Source organism: Budorcas taxicolor, chromosome 4 (assembly GCF_023091745.1).
Source record: "Budorcas taxicolor isolate Tak-1 chromosome 4, Takin1.1, whole genome shotgun sequence".
Classification (NCBI taxonomy): domain Eukaryota; kingdom Metazoa; phylum Chordata; class Mammalia; order Artiodactyla; family Bovidae; genus Budorcas; species Budorcas taxicolor.
The window spans coordinates 118468517-118495940 of NC_068913.1; the positions used below are offsets into that span (position 1 = coordinate 118468517).

The following is a 27424-nucleotide window of genomic DNA, read 5'->3' on the forward strand; positions in this document are numbered from 1 at the left end:
GATACACACACACATAACTGAATCACTTTGCTATGCCCCTGAAGCTAACACGACATTGTAAATCAACTCTATTTCAGTTTTTTAAACGGTTTAGCAAACACCCCTGGAGGATTTTTCAGGGCACCCTGGATTCTACGGCCCCAGGTAAGTGGGGAGCCTGACCCTGCACTTCCCAAGTGCTGAGCTGTCGTCTCTGAAGTCCTCACTTTCTTTTAGGAAGCTGGAGGTTTGACACGTGATTCCCAAGGCCAGAAAAGGCCCCACATAGACTTTACCCCTGTTGGAAATAACACAGGAAGTGTATCTCAAGACGTGTTTTATCCTGGTTCAACCTCTGGAAACCAGATGAAGCAGTTTATAGACTTAATCAATGGCTTCTCTCCGCAGAATGAAGAGCCGGTGTTCTCCAAGGATGGCCGGACGTTCTTCTTCGTCCGAGCGATCCCGCAGGGTGGGCAAGGGAAGTTCTACCACATCACCGTCTCCTCCTCGCAGGTGAGCCCCCCCGGTCAGGTGAGCCCCTCCCAGCTGAGCCCCCCATCAGGTGAGTCCCCTCAGGTGAGCCCCCCTCCTAGGTGAGCCCCCTCCCAGGTAAGCCCCCTATCGGGTGAGCCCCCTCCCTGGTGAGCCTCCCCAGTTTTTGCTTAGCAAGTGGGATTGGCCCCCAGGGGCCAGGGCTGAGTGCACTTGTCACCTTCAAGGTGTGCAGAGGGGAGCAGGGCCCCCAAACTGGAAGGTGGCTCCCCTGTGGGGCCAAACAGGGCCCTGATGAGCCAGCCGTGCTGAGCGCGTGGAGGTGGCGTTCGCCCCTCCTGTTACCTCTCAGGAGCGCAACAGGAGCGATGCTGCTGATGATGTCAGGGGAGACCCTGGGCACTCTGCTGGGTCTGAGCCCAGGACACGTAGCCCACTGTGTGTGCTGGTCTGCCGGGTCAGCCTGGCCTCCCTCTTCTGGGTCCTGGGGGCCGGCCCTGTGCCCTGGCGTCCCGCCTCCATTGTCAGCCAGAGACACTGCTCTTGCCTGTACAGTAGCCTCGGGCAAAGGGCCGAGGGTCACTGATCGGGGAACGTGGGAGCTGCATACGGTGCGTTTAGACAGAGCAGGCCGCCAGCAAGTCCACCCCCTGCAGGGGGGCACCCAGAGGCCTGCCCCCTCCCCGCGGGGTGCTCCGCGGGGCTGCCCTTCAGGGACCCCACTCTTAGGAGGGAGGCGAGGGCTGCTGTCCTCCACCTGCACCGCCCTAGGCAGATGGGTCTGCGTTGAAGCAGGTGCAGACCTGTTCAGGATCAGGACATGTGAATGAAATTGCTTTTAAAAAAGTTATCAAAAATATCCCATGACTGTAAAGTAGATGCCAATTCATGGTATGACCCCAAGGGTAATCTCCAAGGAAAAATTCCAAGAATGCCCCGGATGGAGTAGCCCTGATGGGGCAGGCTCCAGGACTGGGTGCCTGCTAGTCACCCAGCAGGAAGCAAGTCCCCCCAGGAGAGCTCCTCCCCAGGAACCCTCGGCCCCCACTGCCCTGTGGGTCCCCTGGCTCCCCGCTTCTCCCGACGAGCCCTGCCCCCATCGGCTGTCCCTGTCCCAAGACCACCCCTGGGGTCCCGCTCCCCGGGCACCTGTGGCTCACACCTCGCGTCTCACACCCCGGCCCTGTGGGGACGGCCATGTCTTTCTCCATGTGTTACGGTTTAAACTGTCACAGCCGTTCTGCTCTGGGAGGCACTTGGAGACAGACTGTGTGTGCAAATGTGCAACACACAGGAGAGTGCCTTCCGACCGTCCCTGTGACAAGCAGCAATGAGGACCAAGGCCAGGGCGGCCTTCACCGCCTCCGCCCCTCCCTTCCTGGCTTTATGCTTTCTTTCCCTGCCCTGTCGCACCCACTTGCCCGATTTCTCTCCTCTCTCCTTGTCCCGCTATCGTGATAACCCACTTACTAGATTCACAAGCTGTGAAGGAACACTGTCCCCAGCCTGAGACACTGGGTTAAGGCGCAGAGCTTGCGGCAAGAGTTGCTGGCAATCTAGTCAAGCTGGTTGACCAGCGCGGTGACCAGGGGTCCTGGCCGTCACAGGAGCACTCAGAAAATTGGGGATGGGCAGAGGAGGCCAGGGTGGGGCAGGAGGAGGGATCACCCCAGGGAGGGCCCACTCACCACCTCTTGTCTGAGGGCCCCGGGGCTGAGAAGGGAGGCTGCAATCCAGCCCCTCCCCAACCGCGCACCCCCCTGCCCCCGCCTGTGTTGCAGCCCAACAGCAGCAACGACAACATCCAGTCCATCACCTCCGGGGACTGGGACGTGACCAAGATCCTGTCCTACGACGAGAAGCGGAGTCAGATGTGAGTGAGCGTCCTCCCGCCACTCCGCACCTTCTCCGCTCGGCTCTCAGCCGACTCTCCTGGCGACTCAAGACCCTAGCTGCCAATAGGCCATGTCCCGAGTCGCTGGGTCCTAGCGACAGACGCTACTGGGCCTGCAGCCGTGCAGGCCCCGAGCCTCTGCTGGCTCTCGGGAGTGGGGTCAGGGAGCCCGGGGCATCCCCAGTGCACGTCACTGCTGCCCCGCTTCTGAGAGAGAGGGCCAAGACGGAAAGAAGTTACAGGACTTCCTCCAAACTGTCTGGCTGGTAACGTCAGGAGCTGGGGCTCCACTCAGGCAGGCGGGACGCCGCCACCCTGCCCGCTTCTGGACCAGAGCCTGGGTTTCTGCATGGGGCCCCGGGCGGGCATGGGCCGAGGAGTCGTGAAGTCGGGCTGCGTGTCTGGACTCCCGGCTCTGGCCCTGCAGAGGGTTGGTCCTGTGAAGGGGTTCCCACATCCAGACCCAGCTGTGCACCCCGCGGCCAAGCCCTGGGCGGTGCGGGCATACCTGGGCCAGCAGAGGTCTGCCCGGGCACAGTGCCTTCAGCCCGTGGGAGTGTGGCCATCCCCTTCCACCCATGGGGAGCTGGCCCTGGGCAGGAACTTACCAGCTGTGGGCCCTGAACAGCGCATGACCCCGGGGGGCGCCAGGGGGTGGGCCTGGCGTGCCAAGTACCAACCTGCCCTGAAGCCAGCTAACCGCTGTGCCCCCGCTGGTCTTCACAGCTACTTCCTCAGCACGGAGGACCTGCCGAGGCGGCGCCAGCTGTACAGGTGCGTCCCCACCCGACTCCCCACTCCGCCCCCAACCCCGCCTGCTCCCCCGCCCTCTCCCCCCCGACCCTCCGCCCTCTCTCCCCCGACCCCTCCCACCTGCCCGCTCTCTGTCCCAACCGTGGGGCACCGTTACCACCCCCGCCACGCTTTCCAGATGGGAAGGTGGCGGCGGCTGGTTCCTGCCACAAGCTCAGGGCCACCTAAGGGGACTCCGTGGTGTGAGGCCCCTGTGGCCTGGATGGTGCCTACCCCCGCAGCCCCATCAGGTGCACGGCCGCCCCCTCCAGCCGCAGAGTAAGGGCTGCACAGGGGGGTCCTTTCAGAGGCGGAGAAAACTTGGGCACATCCCTGCAGTCACAGGCCCACTTCTCTCCATGGACGGGTCACCTCTGCTTGTCCACCCGGATAATCCCATCCGTCCCGCCCCCAAATTAGCAAAGGGGGATGGAGACTGGCCACCCACCTGCCTCTGACTTACCCTGTCAGGACGCTGTCCCCTTCCCACCAAAAGGTCTTCGGTCCGGTGGACGGTTTTCGCGTCCAGACCCATCCTGTGCCAGCAGCTCCGACCGGGACTTCTTCCAGGCTTCTGGAAGGCACCTTGGTGTCTCATAACCTCTGATAACACCTGTTGGCTAAGCCTTCGGGGCGTGAAATCGTGCTTGATCAGCAAGGCCCCAAGTGACAGCTGCGGGTCACCAGGACTCGGCCTGCCTGGGTGACCCCCAGAAGCAGCCGTGCCCGGGGGCCCCTGCCTGTAGCGGGGCAGGGAGGGCTCGTGACAGCCGAGCCCGGCACCCAGGGGCGGCCAGCAGGGAGACGGGCAAGGGGACAGTGCCCCCAGACCTCCCCTGTAGGAGAACCCAGCGGGCCACTCAGGGCTGGGACTGAGGGTCTTGCCCGCGGTGACCACTCATTCCCGCCTGCCCTCCCTGCACAGCGCCAGCACAGTGGGCAGCTTCAACCGGCAGTGCCTGTCCTGTGACCTGGTGGACAACTGCACCTACTTTAGCGCCTCCTTCAGCCCCGGTGCTGACTTCTTCCTGCTCAAGTGCGAAGGTGAGTTCCCGCCGCTACCAGCGTGTGCGTCGTTCATAGCCGCTGTGGGGACCCGGCAGGTACCCCGCCCCAGGAGCTCCAGGACCCCCGGGACAGACCTCGGCTCACCGAGCAATGTTCCTGGATCACCTCTGTCTGGAGCATTGCTGATGTTTTACATCTTATAAAGGGTTACAGTTTATCAAAGTGTTCTCCACATGCTATGCCAGTTAATCCTAAAATTCACCTACATTTTCCTTTAAAAAAAATATTTATTTTACACATGGATGGATGCAGGTCATCTAAAAAGGTGATAAAACAGTTTCAAAAATTATTAAGTATATGTAAAGATTGAGATATAAAAGAACCCAGGAAAAACATTTATTTTCCTAGGACCCAGTGCATGGATAATTTATCCCACACTTCAAAAAGTTCTTGATCACACCAGTCAGCATATACAAAACAGCAGGCCAAGTCCCATCACGGACAAAAAGAAATGTGTTTGCATCTTGTCCTCAGGTCTTGGAAAGATAGGATAGGAACCCACAGAAAAGTAAGAGATTATAAATACAGTTGTAACAAAATATGTCTCAAGGAAGAGCTTGATCTACTGAGATCATCTCTTGGAGGAAACTACACTGAGGGCAGGAACAGACCGACGCCAGGAGCAATTCAACCCCAGGGCCCCAGGTGAGGCGTGAAGAGCCTTCTTCAGGCCGTGATAGCCTTGCTGACCACTCAGTGGCTCGGGACTTCATCCCCTCTTTAACAGCGTCATCATCTGAAATCTCAGCCCCTTCATCACCCGAGCATGGATGATGTGATGGGAGAAAATTGCATGTTGGGTGGGGGGTGGGGGAATCTGAACTACAACTCTAGGCCCCAATCCCCTTGAAGCATCCTACCAGACTCCTCTTTCCCCATCAAGATCTGTCACCCCAGGGCAGGACCTTTGTGAAATTAGCTGTTGCGAACATGCAGAGATGCACAGAGACTGGGGAGTGTGGTCAGCAGACCCACCAGGAGCAGGAGATGGGGGCCTGACGGAAGCTGCAGGACCAGAGATCTGACTCCTTACCTCTAGGGGAGGATGTGGCCTTACAGTGTGGAAGGTCGTGATGAAATACAGAAGGGAAACGGAAGTCCTAAAGAGGAAGTCCCAGAAATAATGACTGGAAGGGAAAGGTCACAGAGCCTCCCTCAAGGAAGGTCTCAAAAAGAAGGCAGACATCATTTTCCAGATGATGGCCTGGGGTTTCCAGGTTTAAATTCGAGGCAGACAGTGAGCTGGGGGCTTCAGGCTCTGTGTTGTCCCTGGCCAAGGTGGTCATGGTTTGGGTCTCATTCTTGGGTTCTTGCTGACATTCCTCAGAGAATGAGATGGTTGGATGGCATCACCAACTCAATGGACAGGAGTTTGAGCAAGCTCCAGGAGTTGGTGATGGACAAGGAAGCCTGGCGTGCTGCGGTCCATGGGGTTGCAAAGAGTTGGACACGACTGAGCAACTGAACTGAACTGAATGTTCACCAGTGCGTGCTCCTGCTTGGTTCTGTGGGCCCTTCTCAGTGGGAAGGGCCTCATTGTGAGGATGGCAAGCTCTCGTTGTCCAGTCCCGCAGACCCCCACCCAGGGTTGAAACTGAACGGCTCTCCCAGGAAATCTGTGGCCCTGGGTTTGGGCACGGACGCTGCTGTGTGGAGGTGGTGGACGTAAAAATGGCGCCCGCGTTGGGAGGCCCCTTGGGCAGCCCGTGGAGGTTGCTGGACATTCATCTCTGCGGATTTCCTGTCCTCCCGCTGGCGTCTGTCCCGAGTGGGGAATAACGTTTCTTTTTATGTTTATGCTCCAGCCACCCCAGGGACTTGTTTCCTGTATAAAGCTGCCTGTGTGGTGGTCTGCGGATATTCTGGGTGAGGAGATGGCTCCTCAGTGGCCACTATGAAGGAAAGCGGAAGCAGGGAGCCAATCGGGCCGGCCCAGGTCACAGACACGACTCGGGCCCCTGAGACCCCCGTGAGCTCAGCTTCAGAAGCACGGGCGTCCCTCCCCACACACATGCCTGGACCCACCAGCGATAGAACTGATTCGCAGAGTTTGAAGCATAGGAGACCTCAGAGACCATCTGACCTGATCTCCACCCCCTGCTGCCTCTTATTAAGAAGCTCAACTCTTAACTGATGGTGGAGTTGTCACCTCAGGACTTTTTGAATCACTGAGACGTAGTGTTAGTCACTCAGTCGTGTCTGATGGTTTGCGACCCCATGGACTGTAGCCCACCAGGCTCCTCTGTCCATGGAATTCTCCAGGCAGGAATACTGGAGTGGGTTGCCATTCCCTTCTCCAGGGGATCTTCCCAACCCAGGGACTGAACCCAGGTCTCCTGGATTGCAGGCAGGTTCCTTACCATCTGAGCCACCAGGGAAGGCCAGTAGATATAAAAGTAGGGCCCAATGTGTAGCCCACAGCAGCGTTTATTAAACTCCACACCCTCTCCCATTTGCTTCTCCCACACTCCACAGCCACTCTGCTAGACCTGGATTTGTTCACTTATTTGGCTGCATCGAGCCTTCGTCCCGACACCTGGCGTCTCCGCTGCGTCCTGCAGGATCTTTGGTTGTGGTGCACAGACGCTAGCTGTGGCGTGCTGGCTCTGCTGCCCCGCGTGGCACGTGGGACCTTAGTTCCCCAACCAGGGATCTAACCTACGTCCCCTGCATTGCACAGCAGACTCTTAACCGCTGGACCACTTTTGTGAACCTCTGAGCAGCATTTAACTGCTCCTCCCCGGCCGCGGCAGGACTCTACTATGTAGCTCAACTCAGCTTCTCAGATGTAAGCAGAACAGCAACTAAAATCTCTCCTTTTAAGGCTGAGGGGAAATGTAAGGGCAGCTGGACGATTCTCTTGGGTGAATTGGGAAAGGAACGTCTGTAGGTGCTCCCGGGCTCAGAAGTGTCCAGCCCATCACGTCACGAACCACGGATGTTCGTCTCGGTTAAAGATTGTGGTCAGAGGATTTACTAACTAGTTCAAGGTGGACCCTAGCCACTGAAACAGAGGCCCAGTCAGAGCAGATGCAAGCTTACCCCACATCCATATGTAAGAGCTGGGTGTCATAGCCACGTGAAACGGTGGCAGCCCCACGTGAACCTGTTCTTCCTTCTCGTGGCCCTTCCATTGTGATGGTTTCTGGGAAGCTTATCTGATATGGGTCTATCACCTTCACTCATGCTGCAGTGCCCAGCGGCGTAATCCCATCATGACTGATCTCAGCTCATCAATAGCTTGCAGCCAGAACTTCTGTTTAATTAGTCCTCTGGCATATAGTTCTTCTCCTTGTTGTTGGTGCTGTCCAGCTGCTAAGTCATGTCCAGCTCTTTGTGACCCCATGGACTGCAGCACACCAGAATCCTCTGTCCTCCACTGTCTCCCAGAATTTACTCAAACCCATGTCCATTGAGTTGGTGATGCTGTCCAACGCTCTCAGCCTCTGCTGCCCACTTCTCCTCCTGCCTTCACTCTTTCCCAGAGTGAGGGTCTTTTCCAATGAGTCAGTTCTTCGCATCAGGTGGCCAAAGTATTGGAGCTTCAGCTCCAGCATCAGTCCTTCCAATGAGCTTTCAGGGTTGGTTTCCCTTAGGATGGACTGGTGTGGTAGAGTCTGTCCATCTTCCTCACTGTAGAGATTCATCCCGTCTCATCATCATGTACTTTCTCCTCTAACATTCATTCGCGTTTCCTCTGTGGTTTCTCAAAGATGGCCGCTTTATGTTTCTTTATAATTTTTAAATTTCTAATTTATATTATGTGACCACTTTAAAATATGTACATTATTGTTAAACCTTTGCACACTGTTAGATTAAACATAGGCTAAAATAGAATATAAGTAAGCAAAGACTTGGAAATGTTTGCAATGCGTATATCCACTCGTTACCTGGCTGGATCCCATCTATCAGTGTCAATATTTATATCTAAATGGCATGGGTTTTAGGCAATCACGGAATACTTCCATGAGGTACATGTGTAAACCGTGTTCAGTAGAACTTTGTGGAAATTCACTTGCATATTTAATGTAGGGATTAGGTTCCTTTCCAGATCTCTGGGGCCTGGCAATGAAGCCAGCTGCATCCAAATGGTTGTAATACGATACAACATCTTATAATGAGATCAAATCTACTCTAAGATACACCAGCAAGCCTCAGTTTACATGCTTAGTTGGTCTTCTCAATGACCCTGTGAGATAGGTAATGGAAACAGTCGGTATGTGTCCAGCTTCTTACACGTGAAGTTCATTCCTATAGTTTAATACTCGACGCCCATATTCCCATGTCTGACTCCTTGTAATTTATACTCTTATCACAAATGGATCTGCGGAGAGTGCCCTGCGCTCAGTGTTCCACATGCCCATACCTTTGCCTGGCTGCCCAATGGCCTCCTATACTCCCCCCAAGATTTCTCTCCGGCAAGAGTTGATTTTTATCCCCTCCCAGGAGCATTGAAAATGTTAGTCACTCAGTCGTGTCCAAGTCTTTGTGACCCCATGGACTGTAGTCCCGCCCAGCTCCTCTGTCTGTGGGACCTCCCAGACAAGAATATTGGAGTAGGCAGCCATCCCCTTCTCTAGGGGATCTTCCCAACCCAGGGATCGAATTGAAAGATTCTAACTCCTTGGAAGGAAAGCTACAACGAACCGAGACAGCATATTAAAAAGCAGAGACATCATTTCGCCAACAAAGGTCCACAATCGTCAGCGCTATGGTTTTCTCAGTAGTCATGTACAGATAGCAGAGTTGGACCATAAAGCAGGCTGAGCACCGAAGAACTGATGCTTTCGAATTGCGGTGCCGGAGAAGACTTTTGAGAGTCCCTTGGACTGCATGGAGATCAAACTGGTCAATCCTAAAGGAAATCAGTCCTGAATATTCATTGGAAAGACTGATGCTGAACTGAAGCTCCAATACTTTGGCCACCTGATGTCAAGAACTAACTCATTGGAAAAGACCCTGATGCTGGAAAAGACTGAAGGCAAAAGGAGAAGGGGACGATAGAGGATGAGATGGTTGGATAGTATCACCAACTCAAAGGACATGAACTTGAGCAAACTCCAGGAGACAGTGGAGGACAGGGATGCCTGGTGTGCTGCCGTCCATGGGGTCGCAAAGAGCTGGACACGACTTAGGAACTAAACAACAGCAAGAGAAGCCAGTGTCTACATGACTCCTTCCATCCAAGACCTCTAGTCTTCACTGATGCGTTCTGGTGGGATGTGGTGAACACTGACCAGATAAAATACATCTGTTACAATAATAAATATATATGTGCTTTATGAATGTAATTACGCTAAAATATCATGGTTTAGGGAGAAAATCTAAAACATTTCCCCTGCCCTCTTTGATCCAGACAGGTGTCTGTGTACCTCCAACCAACCCGTCTTCCAGAGAAAAGGCTGCCTATACATCCATTCTAAGAATTTTCTTCTTTAGTTTTTACACTTCTTTCTTCTGGGTTGTGCTGTGTCTCCATTGCTTTGCACAGGCTTTCTCTAGTTGTGGCGGGTGGGGGCTGCTCTCTGCTGTGGTGGCTTCTCTCACTGCAGAGCATGGGCTTCGGGCACGCAGGCCTCAACAGTTACAGTACGTGGGCTCAGCAACCGCGTCTCACTGCAGGGCGCAGGCTCCGGGCACGCAGGCCTCAATAGTTACAGCACGTGGGCTCAGCAGTCGCAGTCCGTGGCCTCCGGAGCACGGGCTCGGTGGTTGTTAACTCCTGGATTTGGTTGCTCTGCGGCCTGTGGACTCTTCCTGGACCAGGAATCGAACCAGTGTCCTCTGCATTGGCAGGCAGAGTCTTATCTACTGCACCACCAGGGAAGTCCCATACCTCAGTTTTAAATGGTTATAAATGCTATTTTTTCCAGAAAAGAGCTTTTTTTCTGATATCTATTATATACTACATTTGAAGTCAGAAAAATAACTTTTGAAATCAGGCTTAGGATCATTAACTTTAGACAAGCACTATTTAATAGAAACACAAAATGAGCCACGTAGATAATTGAAGTTTTCTAGTGCTTATATTTAAAAAGTAGAAGGAAACTATAATATTAGTTTTAATACTATATTTTAATTTACTTAGTATAGTCCAAACATTATTTCAATTAAAAAAATCTACATAAAAATTTTAAATGGTCATAAACTTTAAATCCTGGCACATTGACACTTCACTTTCTAAGATGACTTTCAGCAACCTGTGCACCTCAGATTTTCTATTTTTGGTCGTCCGACCCTACTTTCTCCTATGATACAGCCCTGAACAGCAAGGCAGCATCAGCATCTTCTGAGTCATCACCATTGGTGTCAGCAGTCTTCTCACCGAACGCACCCTCATCTGTAAATATCTAATTATCATTCACATTAATGTTTAAATGTCTTGTTTAGTCAGTTGCTCAGTCGTATCCAACTCTTTGCAACCCCATGGACTGCAGGACACCAGGCTTCCCTGTCCTTCACCATCTCCCAGAGTTTGCTCAAACTCATGTCCATTGAGTCGGTGATGCCATCCAACCATCTCATCCTCTGTCCCCCCACTTCTCCTGCCCTCAATCTTTCCCAGCATCGGGGTCTTTTCCAATGAGTCAGCTTTTCACATCAGGTGGCCAGAGTATTGGAGCTTCAGCTTCAGCATCAGTCCTTCCAGTGAATATTCAAGATTTATTTCCTTTAGGACGGACTGGTTGGATCTCCTCACTGTCCAAGGGACTCTCAAGAGTCTTCTCCAACACCACAATTCGAAAGCATCAGTTCTTCAGCTCTCAGCCTTCTTTATGGATCAACCCAGTATATTAATATTTGCCTCAAGCTCTATGGTAGGAAAAGCAGTGGGAGATACTGGCAGGAAAGCGACTGGGTTCTGAGCACGTTGGGAGCTGAGCCATGAGCAATACGGGCTCGGAGGCCATGATAGCAACCCCGGTCACTCTCGAGGTCCTGAGCCAGGCTGACGTCGCAATGAGAGCATCAGCAGCAGCGTGCGAGACTCCGAGCTGTGTTTGCCTGGCGATTCTAGCAGGAGCCACACACCGCACTCGAGTGGGCAAGAGGCTTGCTCCATCCTGCCCAGGACCCTCCCCTGCCCTGCTGACGCTGTCTCTGCTCCTGAGGTGGCATCTGGACTCGCCTTCCAGGAGCATCACCCACGACTCTCTAGAAAGACCCCAGAGCACGTCCCATTTGCAACTCAAGTTTTAAAGCTGCCTGGACGCTTCCCACATCTGTGTTCTATGCTGGCTCCCATCTTTGCCACCGGACAGTCCTTCCCGATCTTTTAAGCTGTCACAGCTGTCCCCTCCCTGAAGGATGCTCTGATTCACACCAGCCAGCCCTGTGGCAGTTTCCTGAGCAGTTGTTAATATCCTTGATGATTCTTTTAAAAACCTCTTCCTGCTGTGCCTCGAAACCGCCTTTTCTTTCTCTTTTCCATCTTGGAAATCGACACACCGAGTGCTTCTTGACTCTGACACTCACTCGGCCCCTGCTCCGTCCTGCGTCCTCCCCCACAAGCTCACCCGTGACACTCTCACTGAGGTCTCCTCCTCCCAGAGGTGAAAGCCTCTAACTCAGGGAAGAGGGGTGAGCAGGGCAGAACAGGCCACGAGGGCAGGGGATGGAGGAGTTCGCTTTGGTCTAATGAGAATAGTGGAAAGTCCTTTTGGAAAGACAGACTGAGGGGAACAGATCCACGGATCCATGTAAACCCTGCAGTGTAAGGTAGCCCTGAATAACATCACACGCTTTCACAAGCACACACCTGGAAGCGCGTCTAGTGGGAGAGCTTCACCAACAGGCTGGCTTCTTGAGGAAGAAGTTTGCCTTGAGAAAAAGCAGAGCGCTCTGAACAAAGGGAAGAGTCTAACCAAGAATCAGAAGCATGGACCAGACTCACAGGTTTGTAGAAATACAAGGGGGTGAAACAGTGTACGAGGTGGAGGTGCCACCCGGCAGGACAGGGAGGGGCCGGGCTTCCGGAACCTCACCCGCCCTGCTCAGGAATTTAGGTTTCAGCCAGTAGGTTAATGTTTGCACTGACTTTCATTTCTCGTATAACTCACTTAGTAGGCTTCCCCGGTGGCTCAGCAGTAAACACTCGCCTGCATGCAGGAGACACAGGAGGCCTGGGTTCGATCCCTGGGTCAGGAAGGTCCCCTGGAGGAGGAAATGGCAGCCACGCCAGTGTTCTTGCCTGGAGAGTCCCATGGACAGAGGAGCCTGGCGGGCTGCAGTCCATGGGGTCACAAAGAGTCGGACACGACTGAAGCGAGTTAGCATGCATGCATGCATGCCTCACTTAACAGAATGTGTAATGGTGTCATAAACATTTTAAGATAGATACCAAGCAGGTTTCTGGTGTGCAGCCATGTATATCTAGTGAGAAAGCCTCATGTGAACGGAGGCAGGTCTGAGGTGGCCAGGCCACTGAGGGAAACCTTGATCCAGCTGCAGCGATGTGACTGCGGGCAGTGTTTACAGAGCCTCCAGCTGTGCAAATGAAAATAGAGAAATGGTGTTGAGACTCAAATAAAACTTCTCCTTTAACTCTACTCCCTCATTCATTTAGAGTCTATTTTTTTATAGACTGACTTTATATTGGGAAGTTATAAACTACGCTGTAAATTTAGAAAGTGAGTTTATACTAACAGCGTACAGCTGTTGGCTGTTTGACGCATGGGAGTTCAGCGGAGTTCAGGGCGCCGCTGCTGAGAAATTGGAAGCCCACTCTTAGTGTGACGGAGCCAGTTACGAGGTAGCCTTGGCAGGCGCGTGACTCAAAGAAAGAGCAGCCGGCCGTGAGTGTGTGAGGGTGGATCTGGACGTGCCCCCTACCCCCCCGGGTTGTTCTTGGGGTCCCTCGTGAGGACAGGGCCACATGCGTGAGGGCAGAGCCACATGCGTGAGGGCAGAGCCACATGCGTGAGGGCAGTTCCAGCGCCGCGCCCCACAGCCCGGCATCCGGCCTTTCTGAGCCTCAGTCTCCATGTCTGTGAAACGGCTTGTTTTCTGGGTTGTGTTTACATTTAAGTAGCATCTCCCGGAGGCTGTGAAGTGCAGCTTCACCCCCGTTAGTTCTTGGACAAGTGACCACAGCCACGCCGATGTCCAAAGCCCACAGGGAGCACCTTCATGCTTGTCTAGCCCATTAGCTAAGCCAACACACAGTTCACAGTCCCAGCAGAAGCTTTGAGGTGCTCCAATAAGTCAAAAGTAATCTTTTGTTTCACCTCAAGCAGGTCGTTTCTCAGACAAAAATAGACAGAGAAATTCGTGATCTAGATGGGTTCTCATTTCTCATCAACTCCAGAATTCTCTGTGCCAGTTTGGAAAGCGGATCATGTGATCTTTTTTAATTGAAATACAGTTGATTTACAGTGTGTCACTTTCTGCTATTCGGCGAGCAGTGATTCAGTTACACTCATATGTATTGTTTTTCATATTCTTTAGGGTTTATTGCAGGATGTCGCGCATAGCTCCCGGTGTTGGAACAGTAGGGCCTTGTCTATCCATTCTGTATGTAATAGGTTGCATCCATCTGCTCATCCCGACCTCCCAACCCTTTCCTCCCCCACCCTCTCTCCTTCGGCAACTGCAAGTCTGTTCTCGGAGTCTGGCTCTGTTCCATAGACAGGTTCATTTGTGTGGTATTGTAGTTTCCACATGTGTGACATCACATGATGTTTATCTTTCTGGCTTACTTCACTTAGTAGGGCAGTCCCTAGGCCCATCCATGCCGCTGCACAGGCGTTCCTTCACTATCTCTCTGGATGAGTCATAGTCCATTGTATGTATATATGTAACACCATATCCATTATTCTGTGGATGGACACATAGGTTGTCTCCATGTCTTGGCTGTTGTAAATAGTGCTGCTGTGAACACAGGCGTGAGCTTTCCAAAGCACAGTTTTTTCTGGGTATACGCCAGGAGTGGGCTGCTGGATCCGCGTGGTAACTCTGTTTTCAGTTTTCTGAGGAGCCTCCAGACTCCTCTCCACGAGGGCTGCACCAACTTCCGTTCCCGCCCACAGGGAGGAGCGCCCCCTCTCCCCGGCCCCTCGCCGGCACTCAGTCACGTGGTTGTGCGCTTACACGTCATCACGTTGAGTTCTCTTTTTGCCGAGCGAGGCCTCTGTCCGTTTTGGAGGCACGTGCACACGGGGAACCGTTCCGGCTGGGGCAGGAGGCCCCGCGTTTGTGAGCAGCCTCACTGCTCCTGGGGCGGGGGACCCGGCGCTCGCTCCGGCACTGTAGGAGGGTGGGCGCTCCCGCCCCACCCCGCTGGGGCCTCCCAGCCGTCGGCGCTCCTGCACCGTCCTTGGTGCCGGACCCCGGCTCTCACTGTACAGCAGGGACCACGGGACTCTCCATCCAGAAAGAAAAGGACAAGCCAAGAACGAGAGGAAGCCATGCTGTCTACTGAGGAGAACGTTCCTGAAGGTTCCGGATCACACGCCGTCATATCACAGCCCAGAGCGGGTCCTGACACTCAGAGTGCTCTCCGTGGTCAACTTTAAAGCTTTCTTCAATCATTGGTTGATATACAGGCCTTGATGCTCTGGAATAAAACCTCTGAAATCCAGACGCCCCTGATTTAGTCGCCGAGAACGCAGGCAAAGCCAAGTAAACGTTGAAAAGGAAAAAAATCTCTCTTGAAGGAACAAAGCAATAAGAAAAGCCTGCTGAAGGGTTGTTGGTTCTGTTTAGGAAAACTTATGAATGTCATCTCTGCATTTTGGTGCTAATCTCTGCTGAATTTATATCCTCATTTCAGCAGGTGGCAGTCGCTTAGAAAGTTGTCTGTTCTAAACAGTCTCTTGAAATGAGGCTTCTCACAGGTTCAGTTGAGACTTTCCCACTTGGTGCGAGTGGGCGCATTTTATCTGTTTTCCTTTTTACGACAAGGGAGCTTGCAGAGACTGGGAGCCTCTTGTCGCTGCAGCTCATTTCCCTACAGGTTCAAACCTACAGCCGGGTCCCCTCACCCTCTGCGGCTGCCTTTGGGGAGCTGACCCCTGCCTCCAGCTCCAGAGTCTTAGCTGTGCAGAATAAGCTGCTGGCAGGAGATTTTGGCATTTCTTTTCAAAAAGAAAGAACGCATTATGTCTGTCCTTTATGACAAATGAAACTCATGTGGAATAATTGATTAGAAGGCCTTGCAAAGTAGAATGCAAACCATCTGACTGGAAAAGCAAAACCCGGCTGGTCTCCCTCCCCGGAGAGTCACGACGCCCTCACGCCCCACCGGGAGCCCCCCACCTCCACCCCCTACCCCGCTGGACACCGACCTTCCCCTCACGGGTCCACTCGGCTCAGTTAAGAGCAGCTACAAGGAGCATTAAGAGCACGCGAGGGTGCCCGCCTGCAGGACTCGTGTCTGCGGGGAGACACGCAAACAGAAAGGTCCCCCCGGAGTCAGAGCTGCACCACCCTGTGCGCAGGGCTGGGAGGAGCCAGAGGGATTCCCCAACTCTGTGCCTGGGACGTCGCTGGAACCACCGCTGGAATGAGATGCTGCCCTTGACCTCGGGGAAGCTACAGTCTCTGGAGGCTCCCCCTAACCAAAGTGCGTGGATTCAGAACCCGGACGCTGTGCCAAAAGTCAGTCGGTCACCCTGTCCCTTCCCACCAGCAAAGCCACCACCCGTGTGACAGCCGAGGACACCCAGACACCCAACCCCTTCCCCCACAGGCATGTGGCCCGTAGAGCCGGGAGCAGAGTCTGCCTTCTATCCGTGCCCGTGAAGTCCAGGTGCCCGTGACAGTGTGTTTGTCACCTCTCATGCGCTGGGGAAAACTGATCTCATTGCTGATTGCTTTCCACGAGAATCTCTTCTGCAGACCTGAGTGCACTGAGCCCCAGCGAAGCCCCAGACACAAGAGGGCACTGCAGCCCTGCGCTTTAGCGCCTCTTCCTAGACCCGCTGCAGGCTCAGGTTTCTGGTGATAAACTGGGCACAGCCTGGTGTCTCCACTGAAACCAGTGTCCGAACTGCCTCGTCTGAATATGTCAGACCACCCAGTGGGCCACAGGGGACTGACCTGTCCGTTGCGGGCAGGAAGTCTTTGGTGCCTGCTAAGTGCCAGACTTGGGCTGAATGCTGGGCATGCAGAGGTGAGCAAGGCAAAGGCTGCCCTCAAGTAGCCCAGCATCTGCAAAATTACCAGCTGGGTGAGGGGACAAAGGAGCATGGAGGGGAACCGGCTTGTCAAGCACCCCCGCTGGAGGTGGGCTGCCTGCACTCAGGCTTCTGACGACGGGCAACATCAGTGCACCTGGTAGTCAGTTAATGATCAGTAACTGACGGCTGTTAAGTTTCCAGGCTGAGCAACAAATAGGCTCAAATGACCGACGGTTATCACTGAACATACCTGTGGAAAAAGGACTTTTCTTTACTTCATGGGTGCAATAAATAGTCCCAGTGGCCTTCAGGACTGGCTGAAGGGTGTGGATGATCTGGGCTGGGGTCTGGACCTTCAGAAGCCAGGTTCGCCTGTCTGTAGGTGGGAGAGCTCTGACAAGACTTGAGTCTCTGCTCTTAACTAACCCCTGTCTATGCTGTGAACATGGGATCGTGATGTCCAGGGCTAAGAGGTAAAATCTGATCTGTTAACTGGAGAAAGGATCATCATTCGTGGAGCCTGGAACCTGGATGAATTCAAGTGTCGGTTGCTCAGTCATGTCTGACTCTTTGTGACCCTATGGCCTGTAGCCCACCAGGCTCCTCTGTCCATGGAGTTCTCCAGGCAATAATACTGGAGTGGGTTGCGATGCCCCCTTCCAGGGGATCTCCCAACCCAGGGATTGAACCCATGTTTCTTAAGTCTCCTGCATTGCAGGCAGATTCTTTACCACTACGGCCACCTGGGAATCCCCCAAGTACAAGGCACATGGCATATTCTAGCCGTTTTGTTCGTATCACCATTTGGTTCCAGAACAACTCTTTGAGAGGAAGATACCAAGGACCAGCTAATAAAGGTAACCTGCAGAACTCCACTCAGCTAGACAGTGTTGCTGCTAAGATGAACACTGAGGTTCATTGCCCTTTATAACTAAGAAATATATGGACGTGAGCAGCCACGTGGATGGACTGTGACTGCTGTCGGTCCTAGCAATACCACAGGCAATTCTGTACCTCAGTTACTCATCTGTGAAATGGGGATACAGTGCCTACTTCACAGCGTTATTTTAAAGACTAAAGTGACTAACATCACTGCATGTAGAACACTTAGAACAATGCCTGATGTGGCGATCGTGATGTAATTATGGCGTTATTGCTATTCTTATTATTATTATTATCACACTGGTACTACCAAAGAGGGAATAGTCAGAGGAAGTATCACAGAGAAGACACTGGAACTGAGCCTTGCAGGCAGTGCAGAGGTTTAGAGGAGACTAGGTGAGCAGGGCATCGAGGGAGAGGAGGAGTGAGCAGGCACAAAGATGTGAAACAACACAGCTTCTCTTCTAAAGAACAAGGCGTTGGGGAGCTGTGTGTTGGGTGATAGGAGATTGTCTGAACAGGTCTTTGATTTCATGCCAAGGGTTTCAACTTTGTTATGCGGGGATTGGAGAGCGACTTGAGGGTATTAATCAGAAGAGGGCCAAGGTCAAAACTGTGTGGGAGTCCTCGGCGGAGGTGAGGAGGGCAGTGGTGAACGTGTTGCCGTGGCGATGGGAGGTGGCGGGAGATGCTTCCACAGGTGTGGAGGAGGGAACCTCTGAGGAGTCAGATGTTGCAGTGTGAGCAAGTTGAGTGTGGATTTACTAACCTTTAAAAGAAGTGCTCTGCTTGTTCTCCGTCCTTGAGTCCAAAAGGAAAAACAGGAAGCTCTGTATCCACCAAGTGTCAGGACCCATAGGGGAGCAGCCCCTGGTCACCCCAATACCACAGTCAGGTGGCACCCCCACCTCACAGACCCTGCACCGAGAACTGAGGCATCTGCCCAGGATGCACAGCCAGTGCTAGACTAGAGATCTTTTCAAGAAAATTAGAGATATCAATGGAGCATTTCATGCAAAGATGAGCACGATAAAGGACAGAAATGGTTTAGGCCTAACAGAAACAGAAGATATTAAGAAGAGGTGGCAAGAATGCATGGAATAACTGTACAAAAAAGATCTTAATGACCCAGATAACCATGAAGGTGTGATCACTCACCTAAAGCCAGATATCCTAGAGTGCCAAGTCAAATAGGCCTTAGGAAACATCACTACACACAAAGCTAGTGGAGGTGGTGGAATTTCAGTTGAGCTATTTCAAATCCTAAAAGATGATTCTGTTAAAATGCTATATTCAATATGACAGCAAATTTGGAAAACTCAGCAGTGGCCACGGGACTGGAAAAGATTGGTTTTCATTCCAATGCCAACGCAATGCCAAAGAATGTTCAAGCTACTGCATGATTACACTCATTTCACATGCTAGCAAGGTCATGCTCAAAATTCTCCAAGACAGTCTTCAACAGTACATGAACCAAGAACTTTCAGATGTTCAAGCTGGATTTGGAAAAGGCAGAGGAACCAGAGATCAAATTGCCAACATCTGTCAGAAAATTTTTCATAGAAGAAGCAAGAAAATTCCAGAAAAACTTCTACTTCTGTTTCATTGACTACAAGAAAGCCTTTGACTGTGTGGATCACAACAAACTGTGGGAAATTCTTAAAGAGATGAGAATACCAGACCACCTTACCTGCCTCCTGAGAAATCTGTATGCAGGTCAAAAAGCAACAATTAGAACTGGACATGGAACAACAGACTGGTTTCAAATTGGGAAAGGAGTACATCAAGGCTGTATATTGTCACCCTACTTATTTAACTTATATGCAGGGTACATCATGTGAAATGCTGGGCTGGATGAAGCACAGGCTGGACTCAAGATTGCCAGGAGAAATATCAATAACCTCAGATACGCAGATGACACCACCCTTACGGCAAAAAGCAAAGAGGAACTAGAGAGCCTCTTGATGAAAGAGGAGAGTGAGAAAATTGGCTTAAAGCTCAACATTCAAAAAACTAAGGTCATGGCATCCAGTCCCATGTCTTCATGGCAAATAAATGGGGAAACAATGGAAACAGGGAAAGATTTTATTTTCTTGGGCTCCAAAATCATTGCAGATGCTGACTATGGCCATGAAATTAAAAAACGCTTACTCCTTGGAAGAAAAGGTATGACAAACCTAGACAGCATATAAAAAGCAGAGACATTACTTTGCCCACTAAGGTAGATATAGTCAAAGGTAGGTTTTTCCAGTGGTCATGTGTGGATGTGAGAGTGGGACTTTAAAGAAGGCTGAGCACTGAAGAATTGATGCTTTTGAACTGTGGTCTTGGAGAAGACTCTTGAGAGTCCCTTGGACTGCAAGGAGATCCAACCAGTCCATCCTAAAGGAAATCAGTCCTGAGAGTTCATTGGAAGGCCTGATCCTGAAGCTGAAACTCCAGTACTTTGGCCACTTGATGTGAAGAGCTGACTCATTTGAAAAGACCCTGATGCTGGGAAACATTGAAGGTGAGAGGAGAAAGGGTCGGCAGAGGATGAGATGGTTGGATGGCATCACCAACTCAATGGACATGAATGAGTTTGCGCAAACTCCAGAAGATGGTGAAGTACAGGGAAGCCTGGAGTGCTGCTGTCCATGGGGTTGCAAAGAGTTGGACACGACTGAGCAACTGAATAACAACAAAAGGCAGATAGTTCCTAAAACCTAACACTTCTGTGGATTGATTTCCCTAAGATGCTAGCTGACTTTGGGGAGCGTACAGAGGCCCCTCCCATTTTATTACTGGGGTGGTTTCTCTTACTTTGCCTGTGATGTTCCTGACATGTGACACATAATTTCTCGAGCAGGAGGTCATATGTGACTGTGAAAGGTTAATGTGACACTTTTCACCACGTTTGTGAGCAGGTGAAGCCACCCCCAATCCCCGTGAAGCCCTCTGAGCGATGCTCCTTCCCCTGCCACATGGGACGTATGGTCACTTTCAAGTGGCCCCATGAACCTGGACTGAAGCAGGACTCAGTGCTGTGAGGCGTGGCAGGGGAACCCCCAGATCCCATGCTCGATGTCAGCTATGACAAGGCTTCAAAGTCAAACACAACAATATCCATCTGCAGTGTTGACGAGGAAGTCACATCTTTGGGAACAAACGTTTTCATTCTCTGCGGTAGTTCTGGGAAGCTTGGCTAGCCCCCTCATTAGTCTGATAATATCATCTCAACGTGTGAACCTTGTGCATGAAGCATACATAATTCACGAACCGGCAGATAAAGAGATCCGGATGCTGCGCCCAGCAGGGCCGTGGCCCGTCTTCTGCGCTGGCTGGAGCCTTCCTGCACTCACCCAGCTGGCCGCTGGCCTTTGAACCATTCATCCGTGCTCAAGAGAGATTCGGGCCATGATCACCAGACTGCCTGGGTCTCTGTTGCTCATGTACCACGAGTGTAGCTTCTGGCGGGAATTATCCGTCACGCACATTCCTCTGAGGACCCAGACGAGAGCAGTGAGGACAGGCACTGTCTCTACGGTTCCCTTTTAGTCTGATGGCTTTTTCCTCTCCGGTCCGTGCCATTTTTCATCACTTTATTCTCGTCTGCCACTGTCGCGTCTCTCCATCCAGTCGAGCAGGTATAAACTCACATTCTGAAATGAACGGGACTGGAGACCGGAGACAGAAAGAAATAAGTACCTTCTGTATGCAAGTCTGTGACGCACTTCAAAGGTTTTCCGTTTATAATTTGAATTTCTCCCCATCTGGCAGCGGGATCTTTATTGACCAGAACTACCTTATGGGTTGATTCTGAATTTGCTTGCTTCAGTGTGGATATTTTCCCGCTTGGAAACAATATAAACTTGGAACTCAGATTTTTTTTTTTAACTTGAGCCAAAATAGTCTCTGTCACTACCCGGAGTTTTAAGAAGACCAAATGTTGTTTTTATGGCAGTTGTGTCTTTGTAAGCAAAGGCTGAGCAAACAGAACTGTCTTTGCGCAATTTCAGTTTGAGCAAAGGGACAGCCGCTGAGACACACTTAACCTATCAAGGACGCAAGAAATCTCTGGAAGGGGCAAGGAGACTCCTAGTATTAATAAATATTTTTGTGACTGCACATGTGTGTTCACAGGTGGCTGCTCACATGAGTCTAGGCATGTGTGCATGAGTGTGTCCATAGGTGAACACGTGGAGAGTCGAGTGTTTCATGAATGACCTGATTGACAGAGGCATTTACAGTGGAACATGTCCTATGTCCTAGGATGAGCCGAAAGGGCATGACAGGGAAGGGATGCTAAGAGGGAGCAGACAGGTGGTCCTGCTTCTCCATCGTCCTCTTCCTGCCCCTCCCCACCTTCCGCGTCAGGCTGAGAGCATCGCCTCCTTCTGGGCACAGGTGTGGAGCGTCTCCCCTCCCCAGGGTCCGCGTTTGCATGTTATAGGGAAGCTGCAGTCGATCACAGCATCCTAACGCCTGTGCAGCCAGGCCGCCTCGGCCTCCTGGAGCCAGTGAGGGGAGGCAGCACCCAGCCCTGCACCTGACAGGCCCCCAGAGTGGTGGTGTCATCATTTTTGTTGTTCCTCTTATTAAGAATAGACCTTAGCCACCCTGTATTCCACAGCTGGGACCCAGGTGAGAAACACCCCTTGGCTGGAACCACAAGTAGCTGGTGGCCGAGCTGACCCAGACGGAACTGGGGACCAGGTCCTGACTCCTGGGTCCGTGTGGCGGACCTCGGAATGGCGCACCTTCTTCCGGGGACTGTTTCTGTGCCTGGCTGTCTTCCTCTGCTAGCCTCTGCGCTCCCTGGTGGCAAATACTCTGTCTTCTTCTGCCTCTCCCCCCGGGACCTGGCCCTGCTCTCTGAACATGGTAGAGTCTCCATATATGTTTGTCGGGTTGAATCACATGCAAAGTAAGAAGAAACTGCAAACAGGAGCTGCTGGAAGGACAGCAGGTAAACAGAGTGCTGTCGGACTCTGACCGTCTAGAGAGATTGGGGCCACGGTAGTCTGTGCAGGGACAGGCGGAAGGGAGGGACCGCAGGCAGCAGTGCAAGCTGCTGCTGTTCAAAACAGCGCATTTAATCAGGTGGCTGTTGGCTGGATGCAAGTGAGATCATTTGGAAGAGGAAGAAAAGTAAGGAAAGCCAACTTAAACTTCAGTGGTGAAGCCGCTCCGAAGGCTGTTCAGTAAAGGTGTCCTTAATTGTTTAAAATGAGCATAGCAGGCTTCCCTTTAAGCATTGCATGCTCCCCGGGGTCATGTGTGTGGGCCTCCTGTGTTTAGCATGTTTCTTCTCCTCTTACAGAAATCCTCAGCAACACTAACCCAGGTCTGGTCAAACGATCACAAAGCCCAAATATCTTACTCCGAATTGGGAATCTCCTGCTTTTCCCCTATTTCTTGTGAGTTTGAGTTAGGTATTTTCCTAAATTACCTGCCACATTTTCAGGAGCCCAAGCATCATAGAAATCTCAAAATGATGGGTGATCTTAAAATTCACACAGAGCCGTGGGTTGAGGCTACCTGGGCCAGAGGAGCATGCGTGATGGCATGAGAGGAGGAGGACCTAGCACCTCAACCACAACGCCCGTGGACCTGGGGGTGGGGCCTCACAGAGGAGGTGTGAGTAGTTGGATAGGATTAGGTTATAATTAATACGTTTAAATTATACGTACAGGCCGCTTGTTAACTTCGGTGTCCACCTACAATGCAGAAGACCTTGGTTCAATCCCTGTGTTGGGAAGATGCCCTGGAGAAGTGAAAGGCTACCCACTACAGTATTCTGGCCTGGAGATTTCCATGGATTTTATAGTCCATGGGGTCACAAAGAGTTGGATGTGGCTGAGCGACTTTCACTTTAGATGTAGTTTTTACTTGTATTGTTTCTGTTCGGCCGTTCTAAAGAATGTGACCTGACGTGTGTGCTTGGTCTTGTCCGACTCTGTGATGCCACGGGCTGTAGCAGGCTCCCCTATCCGTGGGATTCTCCAGGCAAGGATACTGGAGTGGGTTGCCATTTCCTACCCCAGTGACTCTTCCAATCCAGGGATCAAACCCGGGTCTCTTGCATCTCCTGCGTTGGCAGGCAGGTTCTTTACTGCTCCGCTACCTGGGATGCCCATTCTAAAAAAAATATTCTATATTAAAATAACTGGAAAGATGACATGGTTGTGATGAGGCTCTCAGAAAACAAGAGAATACAATTCGCATCCTGTAAGTAAAGATAGCTCCCCTCGCTGCTTCGAGAAAAGGGTTGGGGGTGGCGGGGTTGCTGAGTGTCAGCAAGGAAACCACGACCTGAATAAAGCACAGGACCCAGAGGGTGGTCTTAGGGGGCCCTTCTTTAGCTGAGTCTATACTTGCTGCCTTGATACATGACGGCCAAGCATATGCTTAGGAAGCCGTCCTACACGAGCTGCTAATCCACTGAGCAAACGTTTTGTTCAGGACATTGACCCCCAGATTCAGAACAGGTACTGGGATGACTCAGATCCCCGGCCTGAAGATTCGTGTGTGTGTGTGTGTGTCTGGGGAGTAGTGGGAACTTGGAAGGAGCAGTTATGTCTTTTGAAAGTGGCTTTCATGGTGACAGTTGCCGCTGCTGGTGCCGAGGACACCTTGTGAGGCACACGCCAGGACGGGCGCAGGAGGAGGGTCTGCAGCCGCTCGGTGGAGAGCAGCTCCTCTGCTTGCCTCTGTGTGTCACTGCTCTGTGATGCCGCAGCAGTTCCTTCACCTTGCTGGTAGATGTCTGTGTTGTTTATAGTGTCCATCTGTAACAAGTAAGGCTGCTGAGAATATTCATATAAGATAGAACTCATTACTAAATAACGATCGCAAGCAGCAACGTGACTGAAGGGACCACGGATGAGACAGGCGGTTTGCAGTCCACACACATCACACATGAATTGCACAGGCAGTTGCCCAGCGTCAACCCACTCAAGATTTGGAAAAGGCAGACCAAAGCAACACCAAGATAGACACGTGCCTATAAGGATGGTAAAGGCAAACAAAAGAAAAAAGCAAACAAAAACCCCCCACACACCTTTCTTAAGTTATAGCACAGACCCCCATCCGCCGTCAGCCGTAGGCTGATGAGATCATGTGCTCTGCTGCTTCCAGACCACCCTCCCATCACACGTGGTTCACGGCCCCTCCTCTGGAGAGGTTTTCCAGCTCCACCACTGAGGGCACCGGAGTGCGCGTGAACTACGGCCCCAGGCATTTTCTGCAGCTCCCTCTGGTTTCCTGCGCCCGTGGGTGTATAGCTTCCAGATGAAGGCTGCCCTGTCAACCTGGATCCCGGAGGAGGACCAGCACGGCCGCAGCTGACCAGTTCCCCAGGGTATAACAGCCACAAGGGTTGAACTCCTATTGTATTAAAGCACAGAGATTTGGAGGTTTTGTGTTTGAAACCACAAGCCTATTTAGTGAAAACTGACTGTACGGCCTTTTTAATACAGCAATTGCAATGCCATTAGTGAGCTTAACCAGCACAGTCTTACCTGTGTGTGAAGACACGTGTTAGAGGATTTCTGTGACAGCGTTCTTAACAACAACCACAACCACAACAAACCCGAAGGACACAGTGTGAACACCCACGAGCAGGGGGTGGACCAGAGACGCGTGACGTGTCCACAGAGCAGAGCACTGTGCGTCTGTTTGAAATGAAGGCGCCACTTGTGGACGCCATTTCCACCATCGTGGTATTGTGACCTCTAGCATTCTTCAGCCCGATGTTTCCAATAACATGGTACAGTAAGTCCCCTACATAGCAACTTGCAAGTTGCAGGCTTTCAAAGATGCACACGTGCGTCCCGTCAGCGTCAGGCGTGGGTGGCCCGCAGCTCGCCCTCCGCCTCCCATCGCTGACCATCCTTTGGCTCCCCCGGCTCCCGCCACCCCTCCCTCCTCCAGTCATTCTCGCCTGTTCACGGATGCCAGCCCCTGCGTGCCAGCTGTTGTGCTGGGCCACTGTGCTTTTCCAGGCACTGTCCTGTGAGATTGAACATATTTTGTTTATTTTTCTGTGTTTTTGTAATGTATTATTTGTGTGAAAAGAATTATAAACCTATTACAGCGTAGTAGTATGTAGCCCCACTGTGTCAGGTGCCTTGGCTAACTTTGTTGGACTTAGGAATGTGCTGACTATAGCTCGATCGTGTGCATGGGAAGCATTTTCCACATTTGCCCTTGTGCACATGTGTCCCCTACTCATCTCCTGCACTCTGCGGTCTTCCCCTGGGTGGACAGACTGCGTTCATGGGGTCCCTCCCCTGCCCACGGCTAGCCGGACAGCTCTTGCTCAGATGCAGTGGCGGTGAAGAGCCATCTCCATGCCTCCGTGTGTCTGTGCACAGGGCCCGCTCTGAGACGAGGCCTGGTGGTGGAACCCTCTGGTCGTGGGTCAGGGATCATCAGGTTTCACAGCTGTGGCTGAGTCTTCCCCCCAGGTGGCTATGCCCACTCACCTGCTGGGCGTTTGGCCTCGTCGTCCTGCTGTTGTCAGACTAGATATCAAGGCAGTTCAAACCACTGAGGTGTGCTGTGTTATTCCGTATGTGGCGTATATATTATTAATAACACATTTTTGTTGTTTTTCAGTCGCTCAGTCGTGTCTGACTCTTTATGACCCCATGGACTGCAGCACACCAGGCCTCCCTGTCCACCACCAACTCCCAGAGCCTACTCAAACTCATGTCCATTGAGTCCGTGATGCCATCCAACCATGTTGTCCTCTGTCATCCCTTTCTCCTCCCACCTTCAATCTTTCCCAGCATCAGGGTCTTTTTCAGTGAGTCAGTTTTTCACATCAGGTGGCCAAAGTATTGGAGCTTCAGCTTCAGCATCAGTCCCTCCAATGAGTATTCAGGACTGATTTTCTTTAGGATGGACTGGCTTGATCTCCCTGCAGTCCAATTGACTCTCAAGAGTCTTCTCCAACACCACAGTTCAAAAGCATCAATTCTTTGGTGCTCGGCTTTCCTTATGGTCCAGCTCTCACATCCGTACATGAGTAGTGGAAAAACGCATTTTTGCCACATGATATTGTTTGGTTACCACCTATCATGTAACAATCAGTTCAGTTCAGTTCATTTCAGGCCCTCAGTCATGTCCAACTCTTTGTGACCCCACGAATTGCAGCACGCCAGGCCTCCCTGTCCATCACCAACTCCCAGAGTTCACTCAAACTCACGGCCATAGAGTCGGTGATGCCATCCAGCCATCTCATCCTCTGTCATCCCCTTCTCCTCCTGCCCCCAATCCCTCCCAGCATCAGAGCCTTTTCCAATGAGTCAACTCTTCACATGAGGTGGCCAAAGTCTTGGAGTTTCAGCTTTAGCATCAGTCCTTCCAAAGAAATCCCAGGACTGGTCTCCTTTAGAATGGACTGGTTGGATCTCCTTGCAGTCCAAGGAACTCTCAAGAGTCTTCTCCAACACCACAGTTCTAAAGCATCAATTCTTCGGCACTCAGCTTTCTTCACAGTCCAATTCTCACATCCATACATGACCAACTGGAAAAATCATAGCCTTGACTAGACGGACCTTTGTTGGCAAAGTAATGTCTCTGCTTTTGAATATGCTATCTGCTGCTGCTGCTAAGTCACTTCAGTCGTGTCTGACTCTGTGCGACCCCATAGATGGCAGCCCACCAGGCTTCCCCGTCCCTGGGATTCTCCAGGCAAGAACACTGGAGTGGGTTGCTATTTCCTTCTCCAATGCAGGAAAGTGAAAAGCGAAAGTGAAGTCACTCAGTCATGCCCGACCCTCAGCGACTGCATGGACTGCAGCCTTCCAGGCTCCTCCGTCCATGGCAATTTCCAGGCAAGAGTGCTGGAGTGGGGTACCATTGCCTTCTCCAGAATATGCTATCTAGGTTGGTCATAACTTTCCTCCCAAGGAGTAAGCATCTTTTAATTTCATGACTGCAATCACTATCAACAGTGATTTTGGAGCCCCTCAAAATAAAGTCTGACACTGTTTCCACTGTTTCCCCATCTATTTCCCATGAAGTGATGGGACCAGATGCCATGATCTTCGTTTTCTGAATGTTGAGCTTTAAGCCAACTTTTTCACTCTCCTCTTTCACTTTCATGAAGAGGCTTTTTAGTTCCTCTTCACTTTCTGCCGTAAGGGTGGTGTTATCTGCATATCTGAGGTTACTGATATTTCTCCCAGCAATCTTGATTCCAGCT

At 51.7% G+C, this 27424-nt stretch overlaps 1 protein-coding gene across 1 annotated transcript in view; it reads left to right on the forward strand.

Moving 5' to 3' along the window:
* Positions 1-27424, forward strand: part of DPP6 (dipeptidyl peptidase like 6) — a 795167-nt gene that overhangs the window by 730227 nt on the left and 37516 nt on the right. The window contains exons 13-16 of the mRNA XM_052638993.1: positions 388-495; positions 2256-2347; positions 3095-3142; positions 4086-4204. Of these exons, the coding sequence (XP_052494953.1) occupies positions 388-495; positions 2256-2347; positions 3095-3142; positions 4086-4204 (367 nt within the window). The remainder of the gene's footprint in view (positions 1-387; positions 496-2255; positions 2348-3094; positions 3143-4085; positions 4205-27424) is intronic.